Below are 19756 nucleotides of genomic sequence, written 5' to 3'. Positions count from 1 at the left end.
TAATTTTGGTTCAGGCTGAGTCTTATATTTTTTAAAAAGTTTCGTGTCAGGTATAAATTTTTAAATATATTTTTACATATAAATTGATTTTAAAATTCTGGTAAATAAAAACGCAAAATAATCAGATTTTAGTTTTAAAGCTCTTATTCAAGTATATTCCCCAGTTTTTTTTAAAATAAATTACTATATATTTTGTATAGTATATGACCATACTACTTATATTTAAAGTGTTATGATTCTTGGCCCACTCTAGGAATTTGTACAATAGGAAATATAAAGTGTATCTATAAAAAAACAATTTATTTTATAGCCATTTCCGGTTTTGGGTAATAGGCTTATTTTCAATAAAGTAAATTTTTTATCATATTTTTATCGACATGAATGGATACAATTAAGAAGTTCTAAAAAAAAATTAAATATTAAAATTTAGAATTTTAGATGAAATTTAATCAAAAATCTTACTTAAGCATTCTCATAGAAGATGGGAAAAAAAATTTCATTTTTCATCACTAATTATATATTTACAACATAATTTCTTACATGACGTTTAATGTTTGCCCCCTTTTATTCAAAATAAGATTTTATTTTAATTTAATACATATTGAAATTAAATATGGACAAGCAATTAATTAAGAATAAACATCAGGTTTAAATATAAAAAGAAATGTGTTGGTAATTTAATTTAAAAAAATGTGTAAAAATATTTTTTAATTTTTCTTGTAATAAAAAAAATGCTTAATATGGAATAGAATCTATATTATCCAATAGTAGTATTAATTTTTCCAATTTAAATGAAAATTCCCAATCTTAGTCGAGAATTTAAAGACCAAAAACAATACACAAATATTGGAATAAAGAAAAAATAGATATAGTTACGAAAATTTTATCAATGGCCAAATCTACTGTGCAAAGATTTTAAATATCCCAAGAGATTAATTATATTTCTTAGATGAAACTGAAATAAACTTGCATGTTCACCAATCTATGCCAGGGCGCCATACAATGTCTGTCAATAATAAAATTCTCATCCTCTAAGGACAAAAATGTAAGCATACTTTGTATAATAGGAATTGGATCCTTTATAAAATAATCGAAGGAGAATGGGTTATTATTCCGTGATTCTATTTTAACACCAGATGTAATCTTTGTAATGGATAATACATCTATACATAGAAGCCATCTTATCGATGCTTATAAAGTAGGATTGAATACCTATCACCATATTCACCTCAGCTAAATCCCATCGAAAATTTTTTTAGAATCTTGAAAAATAAATATCGAGCAATCAATACCTGTCCTAATTCAGGAGATGAAATTGTTGTGAATATTATTCAGCTCTTACAAGGATTTATTCCTTATGATTATAGTAACTTTTACAATCACATGCAAAGCTATTTTGAGTTGGGCTATCGTGGAAAACTGATCAATTAGTTAATCCTTATAATTGATTTGTATTAATTCTTTTAATTTCTAAAGGCACCTTCATCCAATTCGAAGAACAATAAAATGATTTGATAAATTTTAATTTTGTTTTTATGTATTAATTATTTTATCGAAATCATCTATCCTACAGCTGTTTTCTGTATTAACGATATAACTAAATTGAGAATTGACAGGTAAACTGAGAATAGAGGAAAACTGAGAATTGACAGGTAAAATTTATTTTTATTTTATAGCCGATCAATTTTATTTTAAAAATATAAATATGTTTCTATTAAATAAACCCTATAAAAATACTAAATTTATATATAGATGAGGAGGAGCAGGCGCGTACGCAGCGGGGGGAGGCAGGGGGGACAAATCCCATTCCACCCCCAAAGCCAAAAAATGCAGGTTCCGGAATATATTTTTCAAAAATATTATTGTTAATATTAATTTAAATTTGTAATATTTATTCTTATCTCATATATATTTAATTACATTTATTTATCACATTAGTCTACTAAGTTATTTTATCAATTAATTTCGATTTCAAGTTTTCCTTAGCGTAATATTTACCTTTCAAATATTAGTGGCGTAATATTTATCTAAATTTCTAGTCAAATAATAATTATCCCTGAAACTCTTTGTCCAACAGAGAAAAAGAAATTGCAAGCTAGTCCAACGTCGCCGACATCAAGCAGTAACAGCTTTTATGGAGTTAGAAGAGCCGATTATTAATGCTATTACTGAAATATCATAATGGTTTGATTTAAATATTTCCTGAAGCAAGAAAATTATTGGATTCAATACTTATTCCAAATTTTTTTTCTCATTAGAATATATTATTTAATTATACAATTATTTTATGTAATACTTTTCAAAAACATGACATTGACTTGATTAAGAAGATGAGAATAGCGGAGAGCATTTTATTAGAACTCAAGGAAATCAGAGCTAATGTTGATGAAGAATTTCATATTTTATATATAATTGTTGAGTCAAAGGCAGAGCTATACGTGTTTAATATTTGTCCCCCTTGACTTGCAGCAAGCAAGCTCATCGTCAAAACATTAATATAGGATCAGTTGAAGAATTATAAAACAAATATCCCTACTCTTAGAATAACCCAAATAAATGAATGGTTTTTAATTCATCATGCAACACTTACCAATCTGCACAACTTCCACAAAATATAGGATCAGTTGAAGAATTATAAAACAAATATCCCTACTCTTAGATACATTTATAACCCAAATAAATGAATGGTTTTTAATTCATCATGCAGCACTTACCAATCTGCAGAACTTCCACAAAAGCCTTCAACATTTTTCAGATGATGATAGAAAAAAAATAAATATTTATTAAATTTTTATCATGAAGATGTTAAAGTATCTTATGATGCCTTATTAGCTGAATAACTATGATTAAAAGATTAACTACGGTTGATATAGTCCCAAAAAATTCTATGGATGCTTTGCATTATTTCAAACACATTTTAGATTATATTCCCAATGTATTAAAATAATTATTAGCAACTCTTCCCATTAGTAAACTAATGAGAGAACATTATCTTTTTAAGAAGAATAACAGAGCCCTGCAGAGGTATATATAATTTTTTTATAATTCACATTCATTCAAAATTGTGTATTAGAAAAGTTATTAGTCCTAATAAATTATGCTCAATATTTCTTAAAAAATTTTATTACCCCACCCCCCTCCTCAGTCCAAATTCCTGCGTACGCGCCTGAGGAGGAGTGATAAAGAAAATTAACTTGCCATCTCATAGTTTTCATTATTATTACAAGTCTACCTTTCCTATATAAAATTCAAATAATGGTTGAGATAATTTTAATATATTCAGCTACCTGCAAAATATTTAATTATTTGAGAATATAGTATTCTATCAAAAAATGTAAATAAGAATTTATTTGATTAAATAAAATGAGGATTGAGGAATAAGATAATGAAGTATATAATTGGTATTCACGATCACGACTCAAGTTGAAAGTCTACGGTAAAAAATTGTAAAAAATGGAAAATAACTAATTTGAAATATTCGTCCTCTAATCGACTCAAGTTTGTAGAACTATTCGTCCTCTAGTCGACTCAATTATATAATTCTTATTCACGACTCAAATTAGAAGTCTAAAGTAAAAAATATAAAAAACAGAACAAATATCTTATTTAAAAATAATAAATCTGAAATATTCGTCCTCTAGTCGACTCAAGTATATAATACTTATTCACGATCACGACTCAAGTTAAAAGTCTAAAGTAAAAAAATGTAAAAAAAACAAATATCTTAACTAATAATAATTAATTTGAAATATTCGTCCTCGTCGACTCAATTTTATAAAACTGTTCGTCCTCTAGTCAAATCAAGTTCATAGAAATATTCGTCCTCTAGTTGACTAAAGTTCATAAAATATTCGTCCTCTAGTCGACTAGAGGACGAATATTTTCGAACTTGATCACGACTCGAGTTAATCGACTAACGACTCGAGACTCTGAGTCGGATGAACTCGACTTATTAACAACACTAGCTACCACCATCTGACTTGTATAAAGCGATTAGATGTGCTTTTAAAAAAATTTGTTGAGTGTGTAATGGAATATCCTTTATGATATTTCAAAAAAGCAATTAAAAACTTGATGTCAAAACTATGGGAAGGATTTTTTGAATCAATTAAGTATTGAAAATAGGAGGGAATGAAATTAGGGAGACCATATTTTAAAAAAGTAGTTAAAACCTTGATGTCAGAACTATGGGAATAATTTTATGAATTAATTATGTATTTAAAATAGAGGGAATAAAATTATTGAGACCACCTGCTGAATTTTTGCTGAAATAATTGATAATGCTGAAACTATTTCTTCACTGGAAAAAATCATAATCTGGTGGATTGGAGGGATGGATAGATTATCTGTGGAAGTCTCGGGATATAGTTGTTTAAATAGTTGCAAAGCTTCCATTATTAGGAGAAAGATGGTTTTTTGAAGATATATGTTTAATTGCACCACCTATATCACCTTCATCTATTTTATTTGATATCATTTTACATCTGTGTTATACCCTCTACTTGCTTTTTATTGATATGGGTTTAGTTAATCATTTGGAGAGCAAAATTATCTATTCATTTGTTCATGGAATGAGATCTTTACAAGACAATAAGTCTTTCCATGATTTTAAACAATTTAAGTTTTTGTTAACCTTTTAGATAAGTTTTGAAATTCGAAATTAGCTTCTAGTTTTATTGGGTAGATGTATCAAGGTGGGTCACTTTTTCCATTCAAAAATCTTTCAAGAAAATCTGTATGAGAAGGATGGGGCTTAGTAATATTTAATAAAGATTTGATTGCTATATAATTTCATTTGTTAGAGGTTATAAATAATTTTTTCTAAAAATTTTGTTTTATTTCATGTAGATTTAATTGTTAATGGTGAATTAAAATTTAATAAAGAAATTATTTTTTTTAATTTGGGGGCCAAAACATTTTTTGAGGGCTACCCCCCTACTGTGGTTAAGGCCCTTTTTCATAATAGTTTTTTCCTCCATTTTTAGAGAGTATATTTATAAATTTTATATTTTATTTTTAAAACATAACTTAATAGATATATACATTTAATTTACAAGTTTAATGTTCTCGATTTATTATTATAAAAATGAAAAATTATGGTTTATTAATTATATTTTAAATATAATAGGTATTATGTTTCTACATGATATTTTTGACATAATTTTAAAGATATATACATTAGGTGGTCAACTTATATATACCAACTTTAGATACATTCTAGGCATAATTAAATACTAAATAGAATAATAGATTCAATAGCAAAAGCATAATATATATATAATTTATGAAGAGTTTCGCTAAGCCCGGCTAGCTCAGTCGGTAGAGCATGAGGCTCTTAACCTCAGGGTCGTGGGTTCGAGCCCCACGTTGGGCGTAATTTTTTATTTTTAAATACCAAAGTAGTATATCTTTTTTCTACTCATAACACTCAATATTACTTTTATAAAAATTTGTGCCGAAGAGATAATCTTTATCAAATGATTTACTGCATATATTTTAAAAAAAATGGTTTTTTATAAACAGGGATCAGAAACCTTAACAAATATCTTAGGCAAAAATAACAGTTCAAGTTCATAAATAGATATTATATCGGTTTGATTTCAACCTTTAAAAACTGAATCGAACAGTCAAAAATTAATTCGAATTATATATATAGATGTGTATTTTTGAAATTAATACTTAAAAATCAGTATAAAACCTTAACTTTGACTTTATTTATTGCATTACACATTATATAATACTAAATTTATATATTGTAAAACAAATAAAAACTGTATAAAAATAAATATTGAGCTGCTTTATTATTTTCAAGCAAATATATCTATATATAGAAAAAATTAATTTTATGGTTGAGAACTTTCCTATATAATCACTTTTTTTAAATGGTGTTTTTTAAATGTACATATTTTTATCTAGCATAATCTTGTAATCTAATAATTTTATTTTCCAGGGTTTGTCGTTTTCAAACAGAAACTTATTATGAAAGCACAAAATATGTAAACAACTTCTTTTAATATTATAAAAAAATTTTAATACTCCTATTTTTATGGTTTTTTTCAAAATCATTATTCAAAACAAACATTTATAAAAAAAAATAGTCTTTTTACTTAACATAATTTATTCAATAAGCTAAATAATGAATGAATATTTAATACATATGAAATTTTTTTAGTTATTTAAATTATTAATGTGTCATGGCTAAACAAGGATTTATATATTCCTTTACATAAGAAAAATATCCTTCAAGTCAAAGTGTTTACCTTTTGTATATGAGAAAGTTTCAACTAATTATGCACATGCAATTTGCATTTTTTAATTATTATTTATATCAATTAACATATTTCTTTTTAATGATTTCAAGATTAAAAAATTATGGTTATTAGAAAAGAAAATTAGTTAATTATGATTTCAAACCTCTTTCATTAAAAAAATTTGATTCTATATTACTTTCCAAATCTTATAATCTAAAATTATCCTAATACATAAAAAAGGGAATATATGTGTATTGCTATTAATTTATTTTAGATATTCATTTAATTTTACCTATTTTTTAAAATTTTATTAATTTTAGATATTCATTTACAGTTTTACCTGTTATTTATTTTTTAATATTAAAATTTTCAAATTTGTAAATTAAAAAAATGGGATGCATACAGGGTTGCCATGTCTCCCCCCATCAGTGGGAGTCTCCCACAATTTTTTTAGTTTACCCACATACATCTCACTCCCTCAAAACTCCCACAATTAGAAATCTCCCACAAAAAGCTCCCACAATTTTTTAATTTCTCCCACAATTTTTTTTTTTAGCATTTTAATGTTTTTAATATATATATAATAATTTTGAGAGACAGTATTTGATTATTTTTATATTTTTAAAATAAATTTTAAAAATTTATTCGAAAAATATGTCTAGTTCTTTTATTTTATTTTTCCGCTCGACATTTTCAAAATTATCATGTAGTTCAACATTCACAGAGCTATATCTTTTCCCCATAATATTTAACGACTCCAAAATAAGTGCTAACTTTACTTGTGGTAGGACAAAAATGATCAAGGCTATCACAAATGTGTTAGGACCTGAATCCAAGAGGTCAATTCTAGACGATTTGAAAGAAGGACATCCATATGCTATTTTAACAGATGCATCAAATAAGGGAAATATTAAAACATTTCCCCTGATCCTTCGCTATTTCAACAAGAATAAGGGCATTTCTATAAAACTATTGAAATTTTTTTCATCCGATAGTGAAAAATCCAACGATATACCTAACCACATAATGGTAAATATAGCTGATTCAGGGTTATCAATGAGTTGCATGTCAGCTTTCTGCGCTGATAATGCCTCTGTCAATTTTGGCAAAAATCAAGGTGTATTTACCGAATTGAGGCAGCACAATAATGAATTAATACCAATTGGCTGTATATGCCATATACTGCATAATTCTTGCAAGAAGGCAATGAATGTATTATCTGTAGATGTCGAAGTAATTGTGATGAAATGTTTTAACGAATAGTTCATCAACTAAAAGAGTCACTGAATTAAAAGAATTGGTGGAGTGGTCTGATTTGGAATGGTGTGAGTTGTTGCGATATGTACCTATCAGGTGGTTATCATTAATACCTGCCATCGAGAGAATTTTAAAATTTTACGAACCCTTAAAGAAATACTTCTTAAATAAAGATTTTAAAAGCTGTCCTAAAATTTTGAAAAAATTTTTTCAAGGATGAAATGTCAGAAGCATATTTGGGATTAGTTTCACATGTAGGAAATCTACTTCATGTAGTTAATATTCAGTTGCAATCAAAAGATTCTTTATTGATAAAGATTCACAAAATCATGCTACAGCTCTGTTCATCTCTACAGTTAAAAATAGATAATAAATTTTATGGCGCTATTGCTAAAAATATCATATTAAAATGTTCAAATATTACTATAATTAACGTATTTTTAAATGAAGCAAATATTTTTATTAAGACAATTTTGGAATATTTACAATCAAGATTTGATTTTAATAACTCTATTTACAAGTGTATAAATATTATGACCTTGGAACAGAAACCATCATTTGATGGTTTTTGTAATTTAATAAATATATTAAAATTACCGATAGACATTGAAGCCTTGTTTGAAGAGATTGTAATTTTTTCCATTTTTTATGATTCGCCAGAATACTTAAAGTTAGATGGTCTAAAAGCAAAGAAGAAATGGGTGGAATTTTTTTCGTAATAACGATAAATCCCCATGCTTGGAAAAAATTTGCGTGTATGTTTTCTCCTTACCTCATTCTAATGCCTCATCGGAGCGCACGCATTTTTAGCCTGATGAGGACTGCCTGGAGAAAGGAGAGAAATCGAATTGCTTTAACAAAATTAGAGGCCGAGTTAATGGTTAAACAAAATTATATCATGCCAGGAATTTTATAAATATCGTAATAACGACGGTAAACGTTTAGTTCCCATTATTTAAATCTAATAAAATATAATTAACTATAACTATTTGACTTTTTATATTTTATAAAATCTTATTTATACATTTGCATAAAATCAAATAAATTTATTTTTTACATTGTAAAATTAATATTTTGAATATTTTGGCAAATCATAAAAATAAAGAAGCATTACAATCTCCTCAAACAAGACATCATATTAAATCTTATTAATAATTATCCGATATTAGTAATAATATTCTTACTTAGCTATTTCTGCAGCATAATTTAGTGAACCTTTATTAAATTATATTCTTCTGATTGCAACTGCATATTAACAGCAAATAGTAGATTTCCTATATGTAAAATTCCTAAACATACTTCTGTCATTTATTTTTGAAAATTTTTTTCAAAATATTAGGACAGCGTTTATAATCTATTTATTTTTTAAAGGTTTGTAAAATTTTAAAATTCTACGATGGCGTGTATTAAGAGGAACCTGTCAACCAACATTATGCTGACTCAATCTGTAAATACACTCTGGTTTTTGCTAAATTCACTGAGGAATTATCAGATCAGAAAGCTGACATGCAACTCATTGATAACCCTGAATCAGCTATATTTACCATTATGTGGTTAGCTATATCGTTGGATTTTTCACTATCGGATGAAAAAAATTTCAATAGTTTTATAGAAATGCCCTTATTCTTGTTGAAATAGCGAAGGATCAGGGGAAATGTTTTAATATTTCCCTTATTTGATGCATCTGTTAAAATAGCATATGGATGTCCTTCTTTCAAATCGTCTAGAATTGACCTCTTGGATTCAGGTCCTAACACATTTGTGATAGCCTTGCTCATTTTTGTCCTACCACAAGTAAAGTTAGCACTTATTTTGGAGTCGTTAAATATTATGGGGAAAAGATATAGCTAATGCCAAATCTGCCATATTTACCATTATATATGGTTAGCTATGTCTTTGGATATTTCTCTGGAGAAAATTTTTTTAATAGTTTTATTGAAATGACATTAATTTTGCTGAAATAGGGGAGGATCAAGGGAAATGTTTTGATATCTCCTTATTAGATGCATCTGTTAGAATTGCATATGTTTGCACATCTTTCAAATCGTTAAGAATTGACCTTCTGGATTTATATCCTAAAACATTGATGATAGCCTTGCTCCTTTGTGTTCTACAAAGTATACTTTTCATTTATATTAGTCGTTAAATATTATGGGGAAAGATTCTACCAACATTGTGATGTCAAGTAGCTCTCTGAATGTTGTACGGCATGATAGGTATTTACCATTTCCGCAACTGTAGTTGCATCTGTATTATTTCTTATTTTTAAAGAATATTTTTGTTTTGCAATAGATGTTGATAGACTGCCCTGTACTGATTTATACTTTCAAGATTTTTGATGCCTCAAAATATCATATTCCCTTCCCCCATTGTATTAACTAAATACTGTAGAACAACTTCCCCGCACTGATTATAATTATTTTTTACATTGTAAATTTAAAATTGTTTGTTTTTTTATAAAATCTTATTTATACATTAGCATAAAATATATTTTTTTACATTGTAAAATTACAATTTTTTTTATAAAATTTTATCTTTTTTACATTCTTTTGTATTTAAAAAAGATCGTTGGTTATTATTTTTAAACAAAATTAATATATTATAATAAATCAATATGTTATTTTAATAATAAAGATAGTTTTTAAGAAATTTTGTGTCGTACTATATTACCTATTTTGAAAAATAGTTGCGTATTTTATTTTGGAAAATAGTTACCTATTTTATTTTGAAAAAGAGTTGGATATTTTATTTTGAAAAATAGTTGGCTATTTTATTTTAAATAGTTGGCTATTTTATTTTGAAAAATAGATTCGATTTTATATTTATAAAAAATAATAAGCGGATAACTAAGTCAATTCTAAATCCCGGCCGCAGGCCGCGCCTGCAAAATTTTTTTTTTTAGCAATTTCATATTTCTCCCACAATTTTTATATTACTCCCACAAAATACCGAATTTCTCCCACAATTTGAAAATTTTGACCTGGCAACCCTGGATGCAAACCTTGAAATATCAATATCAAGATAAAATAAATTTTTGTCTGACCCAAACTTTTTATCAGATTTTATATTTTGAAATAAGCAGGGATCCAGAATGAACCACTAAACCGTTATAAATATCTGAACTGTAAATAAGAAAAAGTTAATCCTGTTTCAGCCAAAATAAAATAAATAATTTTAATTACATTCTTTTCCTTGTGGTGTGCATATTTTACCACATCTACATCAATATCTATAATATAATTATTAAATGATCAAAATATGTTTAATATCATAAGTATATATTAATTTTTCGCGACTTAAATTGATCCACAAATTGCTTCATATAGTATTAGGGTTCCTATATTTTAGTATGCAAAATATCTAAACAACCAATTTTGATTTAGTTGATTTAATTAATCTAAAAAATCATCTGTTTTTATATATTGGGATTTAAGGAAATTGAATATCCAAAATAATATTAACTACTCTTATAGTACTTGTGGTTCCCCCAACACAAGTTTCTATTAGAAGAGCCTCTTCAAGGTTAAAATTAATATAAAAATTGAGACAAATTGATTATTTTTAAATAAATTTTAAATAAAACATGTCTAGTTTGTAAATTTCTTTCTATCCTTTTTTATTTTTATCCAATAATAAATCAACATCATTAATTTCATTCATATTTTATCATTTTTAATGTGTTTGCATTATAGGGCTTGGCGCTCAATTATCAAGTTCAGGTTAAATTAAATAAATAATATTATGCGGGAGAAATTTGGTATTTTGCGGGAGAAATATTAAAATTGCGGTAGAAATAAAAATTACTAAAAAAAAATTTTTACGGGCCTTCGGCCGGGATTTTTAATTGACTTAGTTTTCCGCCTGTTATTTTTTATAATTACTTTATATACAAATTTGATAACTATTTTTTAAAATATAATAAGTAACTATTTTTTAAAATAAAATAAGTAACTATTTTTTAAAATAAAATCGTTATCTATTTTTGTAACATCTTGATATATAAAAATATATTAATATAAACCAACGATCCAAACAAGATAAATTTTTATAAAAACAAACGATTTTAATTTTACAATGTAAAAATTATATTTATTTTATGCGAATGTATAAATAAGATTTTATATAATATAAAAAAAAATGGAAAAATAAATTGTTATAATATTAATTATATTTATTTGAGATTTAAATAATGGAACCAAACGTATACCATCGTTATTGAGATATTCATAAAATTGCTGGCATGACCTATTATAATTTTATTTAACCATTAGCTCGGCTTCTAATGTTGTTAGAGCAATCCGATTTCTTTCTCCGGGCAGTCCTCATCAGGCTAAAAATGCGCTCCGATGAGGTATTAAAATGAGATAAGGAGTAAACATACCTACATATTTTTTCCAAGCATGGGGATTTATAGTTATTACGAAAAATTTCACCCAATTCTCCTCTGCTTTTAGACCATCTAACTATACGTATTCTGGCGAATCATAAAAAATAGAGAATTACAAAATCCTTCAAGACATCAATCTTTATAGGTATTTTTAATATATTTATTAAATTACAAAAACCATCAAATGATTTCTGTTCCAAGGTCATAACCAGGGGCGTCGCTAGCCTTTACAATCTCAGGGGGCTCAACTAAAAAAATTTTTTGGAGGGCGGGCCGGGTTATATATTAATATATTTTTAAAAATTACTAAACTCTTGAAGGATTATTCTTATTTTCATATTTTGTTTTTTATTATATTATACGTACAAAATAAACTAGAATATAAATAATTAAGACTAGAATATTGATCATTAAGACTAGAATATAAATATCATTAAGACTAGAATATAAATATCATTAAGACTAGAATATAAATAATTAAAACTAGAATATAAATAATTAAAACAATATATTTCTACAAATTTTTCAATACAAAATCGATTTACTACAGTATAAAGTATTTTAAATTGCTGATATAAAAAATTTCGCGTCTAAAGAATTACAAGTGATAAAACCGATTAATTAATTCATACATATGCCTCAATTGTTAATGTTTTTAAAAACATCATAAGGCAATATAATTCTAAGCAACTAACATTAACAAAAGGTCATGAAACTAATATAACTCTCTCTTACCATTTTAGACAAAGTTTTATAGAATGGACTTATAAGGAAAAATTTATAGGCCTAACCAAATCAACAATTCTTGAAGAAGAGAATATAAACGACCAATCCAAATCATAAAACTATATGGTGGTTAGAGCTTCCTCTTAGATGACATGATGGAAGCTAGATAAGTAATCGAGAAAATTATTGTGAGATATTAAATTTCTAAGATTATCTTCCATTTTTAATCCTATATAAACTACTGGACAGTTGATCATTGTTGCTCATCTTAATTATGCAATCATATGCTCTCAGCAGCTGTAGTAATAATCTTAAATTACATAGCCACACAAATAATAGATGCTGGTTAATTTGCAGTCATAGCCATGACATACACGATGTTAACTAATATCAAAATCTAGTATGTTAGATATATTGATAAAGCAAAAACACCTAAAATCTTGGAAGAAATTATGTTTGTAAGAAATTATGCAAATATATTGAAGCCTTGAGTTATTTACAATTTAAGTGTGCCAAATTAGAAATAAATAATTTGGGAGCTAGAAAATAAGTAGTGATATGATGAAAGCAATTAAGATCGTATATATTATTGTATTGTCAATGTATTCAAATATTTTTAATTATTTTTCAGAAACTTTGGTCATATCAAAAGAAAGCATTTACTGTTTTTTTCTGATTTTTTCCTATCTCAAAAAGAATTTTTTATGAGCACCATGTCTTTTAGCTAATTTTGGATATGAAAAAAAATTTATAAAATAAATATTAAACGATATATTTACTCGCAGATACTAACGCCTAAAATTGCGTTTCAAAAATTATAAGGTTAATTTATTTATAAAATAAGTTCTCTACGCCGGCTAGTCATTATTGCATATTCATCTATAATGTGATCTATAGGAATGATATTAAAAATATTTTTTTCTATGCTCAATAGAGCCAACGAATTTAATCGTTCCTGACCCATTGTCGATCGAAGATATGTTTTCACCCGTTTTAATGCTGAAAACGATCTTTCACATGAGCAGGAATTAAAAGGTATAGTTAACGCAATTTTAAGGCAATTAAATATAGGAGGGAATATATATATGGGTAAGATTTTTATCAAATCTATTATTGATTTACACGTAGATTCGTGTTTTTTATTATAGGTTAAAATATAAGCCTTTAATATTATGTATTCTTCCATTGGATCAGGAAGATTATAATGTAAGATAAATGGTTTAATGATATCATTATTTAAAAAAAGGGGGGAGGAGGGATGTAAAGCATTTATAGCTATTAAAATATCTATGTTTTCTTGGCAAAATCTCTTTTTTAATTCATTTATCATAATATCCAAAATTGGATAAAAGACATGACACTTATAAAAAGTTGAAGAAACAATAACATCTATTTGAATATAATTATTCAAAATGGTAGAAGGTATATTTGCTCTTTTATTTCTTATTTTTATATTATATAAATTGCAAAATTTATTTACTTCGGTAAATAATGAAGAAAAATACGAATTATTTCTTAAATTTGACAAAGAACTGATAAGAGACTCAATAAGAGCCAATGTTGTTGAAATGTCCGAATCTGATTTTTGCAAAAAAATAGAAATATTATATATATAAATAAGCAAACTATTAAAATTTATTTAGCATTTTTATTAAAATATAGTTTATTATTAAGTTAGGATAAACAAATAAATCTATAATTATCAAATTATGAAAGAATGATTAAGTAAACAATTTAGCCAATATTATCTTTATGAATGTAAAAAGAATAATAGTGCATGAATTTTTAAGATATTGACTATTTATATAGAAAATATTTACTATGTTTTATTTAACTAATATTTTGACATCACCTTATGTGATTATAATAGAAAAATTTTTAAAAAAATTTTCATTTCTAGTGTCCTGCTCCTGAAAGGTGAAAATATATTGTAAAGCAATTTTTGCTTAACTTGAAAACTAAAGAAATCAATATTGTTTAATGCTCTGGTGAAAAATGACTTAAATAGAAATTCTATAGAAATTAGGCAAATTTGGGAGGAAATAGGAAAAACATATAACTTCAATTATGATCAAGTGAAAAAGAAACCTTCCATTAAAATAGATAATTAACTAATAAATTTTTATTTTTTAAAACTTAAATGTCAAGAGTGTTTTGTTATTAATTTGTGAAAATTTTAAGGATTTTTCAAAACATTTTGGACACAGACTTATATATAAATTTATTTACCTATTTTCTTTCTTTTAACATTTTTGTTTTCAATATTTATATCTTTTAAAACTACAATTAATCGTCTTTCAACTAAATCAAAGTTTGAATTTTAAAAACTGTATAAAATATACTTTGTTCATCACCAGCTTTATTATTGAATCCTCTTCTTTGGTCCTCAAGATTATTGCTAGTTTTATCTTTAATTTTTTTCATAAAGTCTTTAATGCTTAAATTTTTAAATCGCAAAGTCATTTTATTTAAATAGTGATTTTAAACTCGGCTTACAATATTAAATTTGTTAATTTTCAATTAATAAATCTTTATATTTATTTAATTAGGGTTATATAATAATTTAATTAATAAAAATCAATTAAACTTCAACTGTTAATGCTAAATTGATATTTAAACATTATGCATGGTATTGATATTTTATTTTTAACAAAGAATTTGATTGCAAGCTGACATAGTGAAAATATAATTTATATGTATTAATCTAATCTAATAAAATTTAGATAGTCTTATTAATTTTTAAATAATAAAATTAAATCTATATATTACTTAATAGAAATATAATAAACATGGGACAATCAAAAAAAGTTCTTTTTAGTTTAAGGGGATATTAAGGAACTATTAAAAAAAAATTTTCTTTGCTTCAGGGGGCTATTCAAATTTTTCAAGGGGCTTGAGCCCCTGCGCCCCCCCTAGTGACGCCACTGGCTATATCGTTGGATTTTATCCGAGGAAATTTTTTTTAACAGTTTTATTGAAATGCCCTTATTCTTGTTTAAATAAAGAAGGATCAAAGGAAATGGTTTAATATTTCCCTTATTAGATGCATCTGTTAAAATTGCATATGGATGTCGACCTTTTAAATCGTCAATAATTGACCTCTTGGATTCAGGTCCTGAAACATTTGTGATACCCTTGCTTATTTTTGTTCTACGACAAGTAAAGTTTGCACTTATATCGGAGTCGTTAAATATTAAGGGAAAAAGATTAGACCTACATTGTGACGATAGATAGCTCTTTGAATGTTGAACTACATGATAGGTGTATATAATTTCCGGACATATAGTTGTATCTGTATTATTAATAATATGATTGAACTATAATAAATAAAATAATTAACAGTTTGAAATAAGTATATTATTTATTTAATTTAACCTGAACGTGATAATTAAGCGCCAAGCCCTATAATGTTATACACAAACACATTGCAAATGATAAAATATGAATGAAATGAATGATGTTGATTTATTATTGGATAAAAATATGAAGGCTTGTAAACCAAAGGTCCCAGGTTCAATACTGGGAAGGATCTAAAAAATTTTCGGGTTTTTCTTCGATAGTGTCGGGCTTTAGACATATGATAAATTTCTGAGCTGAGAAATGTCACCCCGGTCACCGACAGGCTTGGACAGCCGGGTGCTAGGATACTTGTCCAATAAACCAAAAAAGACGGCCAGCTGAACTCGTGGGTCAGATGATAACGATTTCTTGGCCAGAGCTAGGATGATGGTGACCTCGGGGACCTCAAGCTCAATGTCTGTCTACCAAGTTACAATGGACTTGATAACGATACTCCGGTGGGAGATCCAACGGTATTGATACCAGTGGGAGATCAGGATTGGGATATCTGTAGATTTGATAATTCAGTGTGAGGAATACTCAGGTGGGATATCTGGTCGATATTAATTTGATGCACCGGTGGGGGAGATCAAGATACTTTGGCCTTGTGATACACGGTGATGGATACAAATGAAATTGATCAGGAATACCAAGATAAAAATAGATAGCAATATTAATAATATAATAGATAAGTGAAGGAGCTTATCACCAGAAAAGGTGAAAGCTAAAAAAATAAATAAATAAAACAGTATAGAAAAATTAATAAACTAGACATGTTTTATTTAAAAATAATCAATTTGTCTCAATTATTTATATATTAAAAAAACGTTAAAATGCTAAACAAAATTGTGGAGGAGAAATTAAAATATTGCGGTAGTTTTCCGAAAGTAGGATGTCTGCGTGTAAATTAAAAAATTGCTAGTCTCCCCGCTGATGGTAGGAGACATGGCAATCCTGCTTGTGAAACTCATATCGATAGCCTTAGACATCCCCCCATACTGTCATTTTTCAAAAGGCAAATTATCCAGGCACTTTGCCATCAATTCGATCATCAATAGAATTTTGAAATCCGCAAATATTCCTTCTACACTGGAACCCTCTGGCTTCTGACCTGATGGAATGACGCTAGTCTCTTGGAACAAGGTATACCCCTCGCTTGGAATTATACATGTGTAAATAGTTTTGCCAGATCTTTTTATTTCAGCTCTATCACGAAAGCTGAAAATACAAAAACAAATAAATAGACCCACCTTAATAATCTTTTGTTTGTTCCGGTAGTTTCAGATACCTGTGGATCATTTGGACACCAAGCGCTAAAATTATTCAAAACAATAAGACAAAGCTTACGTATAATCACAGGTGATCCAAAAAAGGCTCCTACCTACGACAAACAATATCAATCAAAATTTGTCGATCCAAAAAATACATGGGTCATTAAGCCCCACCGACCAATCCTAAATACATTCTTTTATTTTTTTACATAGAATATAGATAAAGTATTATAATTTTAATAGTTAGTTATTTTTCTAGAAAAAATTTAACTAGTTACTATAACACTAAGAAAATGTATTACTTATACGTTCAAATAATATATTTATATTATTCAGTTATAATAAAAATAAATTAATTTCATCTATTTTATAAATAAACAATATTATTAACTTACGTGATGGCAAAAATTTTATTAAATAATATTTATAATTAAAATGATTATATGATGGTGTCACTTCAATAAAAATAATTTCTAATCGTAATGAACCATTACAATTAGCAGAACCGAATCAAAACTTTATAAAATCTTTCTTAAGAACCATAATCAAACCGTAGCCATTATAATTTTTTCAACACTGAACCCTAAACAAACTGAACCATTATAAATAAAGGTTCGGCTCCCTGAAAATAAGTAGTCTCGAAAATATTGTAATAAAATTGTGAATTTATTTGTAATAAATATTTTTTCCTCAGCTAGTTTTGGTGGAAATGAAAAAATTATTTTAAAACTTTTTATACATGTTTAAGGATATTTCAAAACCTATAATAATTTATTATTTTTCATTTAAACCAATGTATAATTTCAATCCCTTCAATGAATTGGGAGGAGGGGAGGGTAATAAATTTTATATTGTTCAAATATAATTTTTATTTATTTTCAAACAAAAATGATTTGTTATATAAGTTATTCTATATATTCATTACTTTATATATTTCATTTTAATAAAAAAAAATGATATAATAATTTTATTAAATAATATTATTTAAAAATATGTATTCCATATTTTATATCAAAATAATAATTTTACTCTGAAATAAAATTACATTTAAAAGCCTGAAAAAATCGTAATATTTTGAAATAATAATTTATAAAGATAATATTGACCGACTTAACTTCTATAAATTTTTTAGATGAGAGAGATAAAATAATTATCAATATAAAAATTAAATATTTCTCAATGATATTTATATAATTGTGTAGATCAAATAATAAGTTAGTTGAGGGGTTAAATTTTATATATAAATATGATAGGTAGAATATCAATTTCAAAAAGACAATTTTCCAACGATGTATACAATACATATTTTAATTTTGTTTAAATGGGATATAATATCTTAAAATTCGTATTTTGAATTTTTATTAATTATAATTAGGAAGCTTAGAAGCAAAATAAATGCTTTTATACCATAAAAGCAAATTAATTGCGTCATAACAAGATAGTTTTTTTTATAAAGATGTGGCGGGGGAAGGGTGAGGGTAAAAACTTAAATAAAAAAGACAATGTTTTTAGGCTCGTGCTTAATTAATTATTTTTAGTAATAAGGTATAATAATAATACCATTTAGAAACCTTATGTAAATATAGATTAATATAGAAAATGAAATTTAGATCTCAAAATTCATCGTAACCAAATAATAAGTTGTTTAAATTAATGAACATAAGTCAAAGAAAATTAAATAGAAGTTGCATAATAAAATATTTCCAAAGGTAGAAAAAAAAATGCGCGGGATAGAAATAGGGGCAGATTTTAACAAAAATTAAAATATTTTTAAAAAAACAATTATGTCAAATTTCTTCAAATAAAATTCATAAAATAATCATATTTCGTTCTGTTCTCGCAATAAGAAGACTTTTTCATTCATCATCCAATGTGTCCAATGTTTGAAATTGATTTTTGTAAAAAGGAGCCTAAAATAATAATTTTAGGAATAAAAGATGTTATCAAGAGAGTAAAAATATAAAAATGAATTTGTATAAAAATATTACATCGCTCCTTTCTTCTTCTCTCCTTTGTTGGGTCTGCTGCTGTGTGTGTTGTTGAGATACCGACCTGCCATTCACCTCATCATCATTTCGACGAAACACAAAATCCTTAGAGTTAAATGCTTGATTAGAGTAATTACCTCCGCCTCTTTTTTTATTAGAGCTGTTGTTAGGAAGCCTTTGTCTAAGTTATGCATTATATGATTTGTATTTTCTTTTATCATTTTAACAAGAATCATCTACTATAAAAATGCTACAAATTTGAAACTAGTGAAAAGTTATGCGCCAATTTATAACAACATACTCAAAAAATTAAGTTGGTCATTTGCATGCACAGAAAATAATTATTAAATTTAATAACCTATTCATTCCACCACTACCATTTGTTGGATAATTTTGATCTTCCTCGTTTTCATAATGCCTCTCAGAAGGATAAAAGTTACGTGAGGCGCCACGTGGATCTATATAAAAAATCATAATGAATTTTATCCTGACTATTGATCACGAAGGTTCATAAAACAATTGCAATTCTATGCAATA

At 26.3% G+C, this 19756-nt stretch overlaps 1 protein-coding gene and 1 non-coding gene across 3 annotated transcripts in view; one reads left to right on the top strand and one right to left on the bottom strand.

Moving 5' to 3' along the window:
• The first annotated feature begins 5301 nt into the window (after positions 1-5301).
• Positions 5302-5374, top strand: Trnak-cuu (transfer RNA lysine (anticodon CUU)). The gene has a single exon. It is a non-coding gene; the product is annotated as a tRNA-Lys (tRNA).
• A 12920-nt stretch (positions 5375-18294) lies between these two features.
• LOC135925839 (eukaryotic translation initiation factor 4B-like) overlaps positions 18295-19756 on the bottom strand; it is a 39112-nt gene continuing 37650 nt past the window's right edge. Inside the window, exons 16-18 of one of the 2 annotated variants that reach the window (XM_065461360.1) lie at positions 19578-19677; positions 19220-19400; positions 18295-19141 (exon numbers count right to left, since the gene is read on the bottom strand). In XM_065461360.1, the coding sequence (XP_065317432.1) occupies positions 19088-19141; positions 19220-19400; positions 19578-19677 (335 nt within the window). In that variant the 3' untranslated portion in view covers positions 18295-19087. The remainder of the gene's footprint in view (positions 19142-19219; positions 19401-19577; positions 19678-19756) is intronic. The other variant, XM_065461359.1, reaches the window with a different exon arrangement.

Source organism: Gordionus sp. m RMFG-2023, chromosome 3 (assembly GCF_954871325.1).
Source record: "Gordionus sp. m RMFG-2023 chromosome 3, tfGorSpeb1-WG-v2, whole genome shotgun sequence".
Lineage (NCBI taxonomy): Eukaryota > Metazoa > Nematomorpha > Gordioida > Chordodea > Parachordodidae > Gordionus > Gordionus sp. m RMFG-2023.
This window is presented reverse-complemented; position numbering and strand designations above follow the sequence as displayed.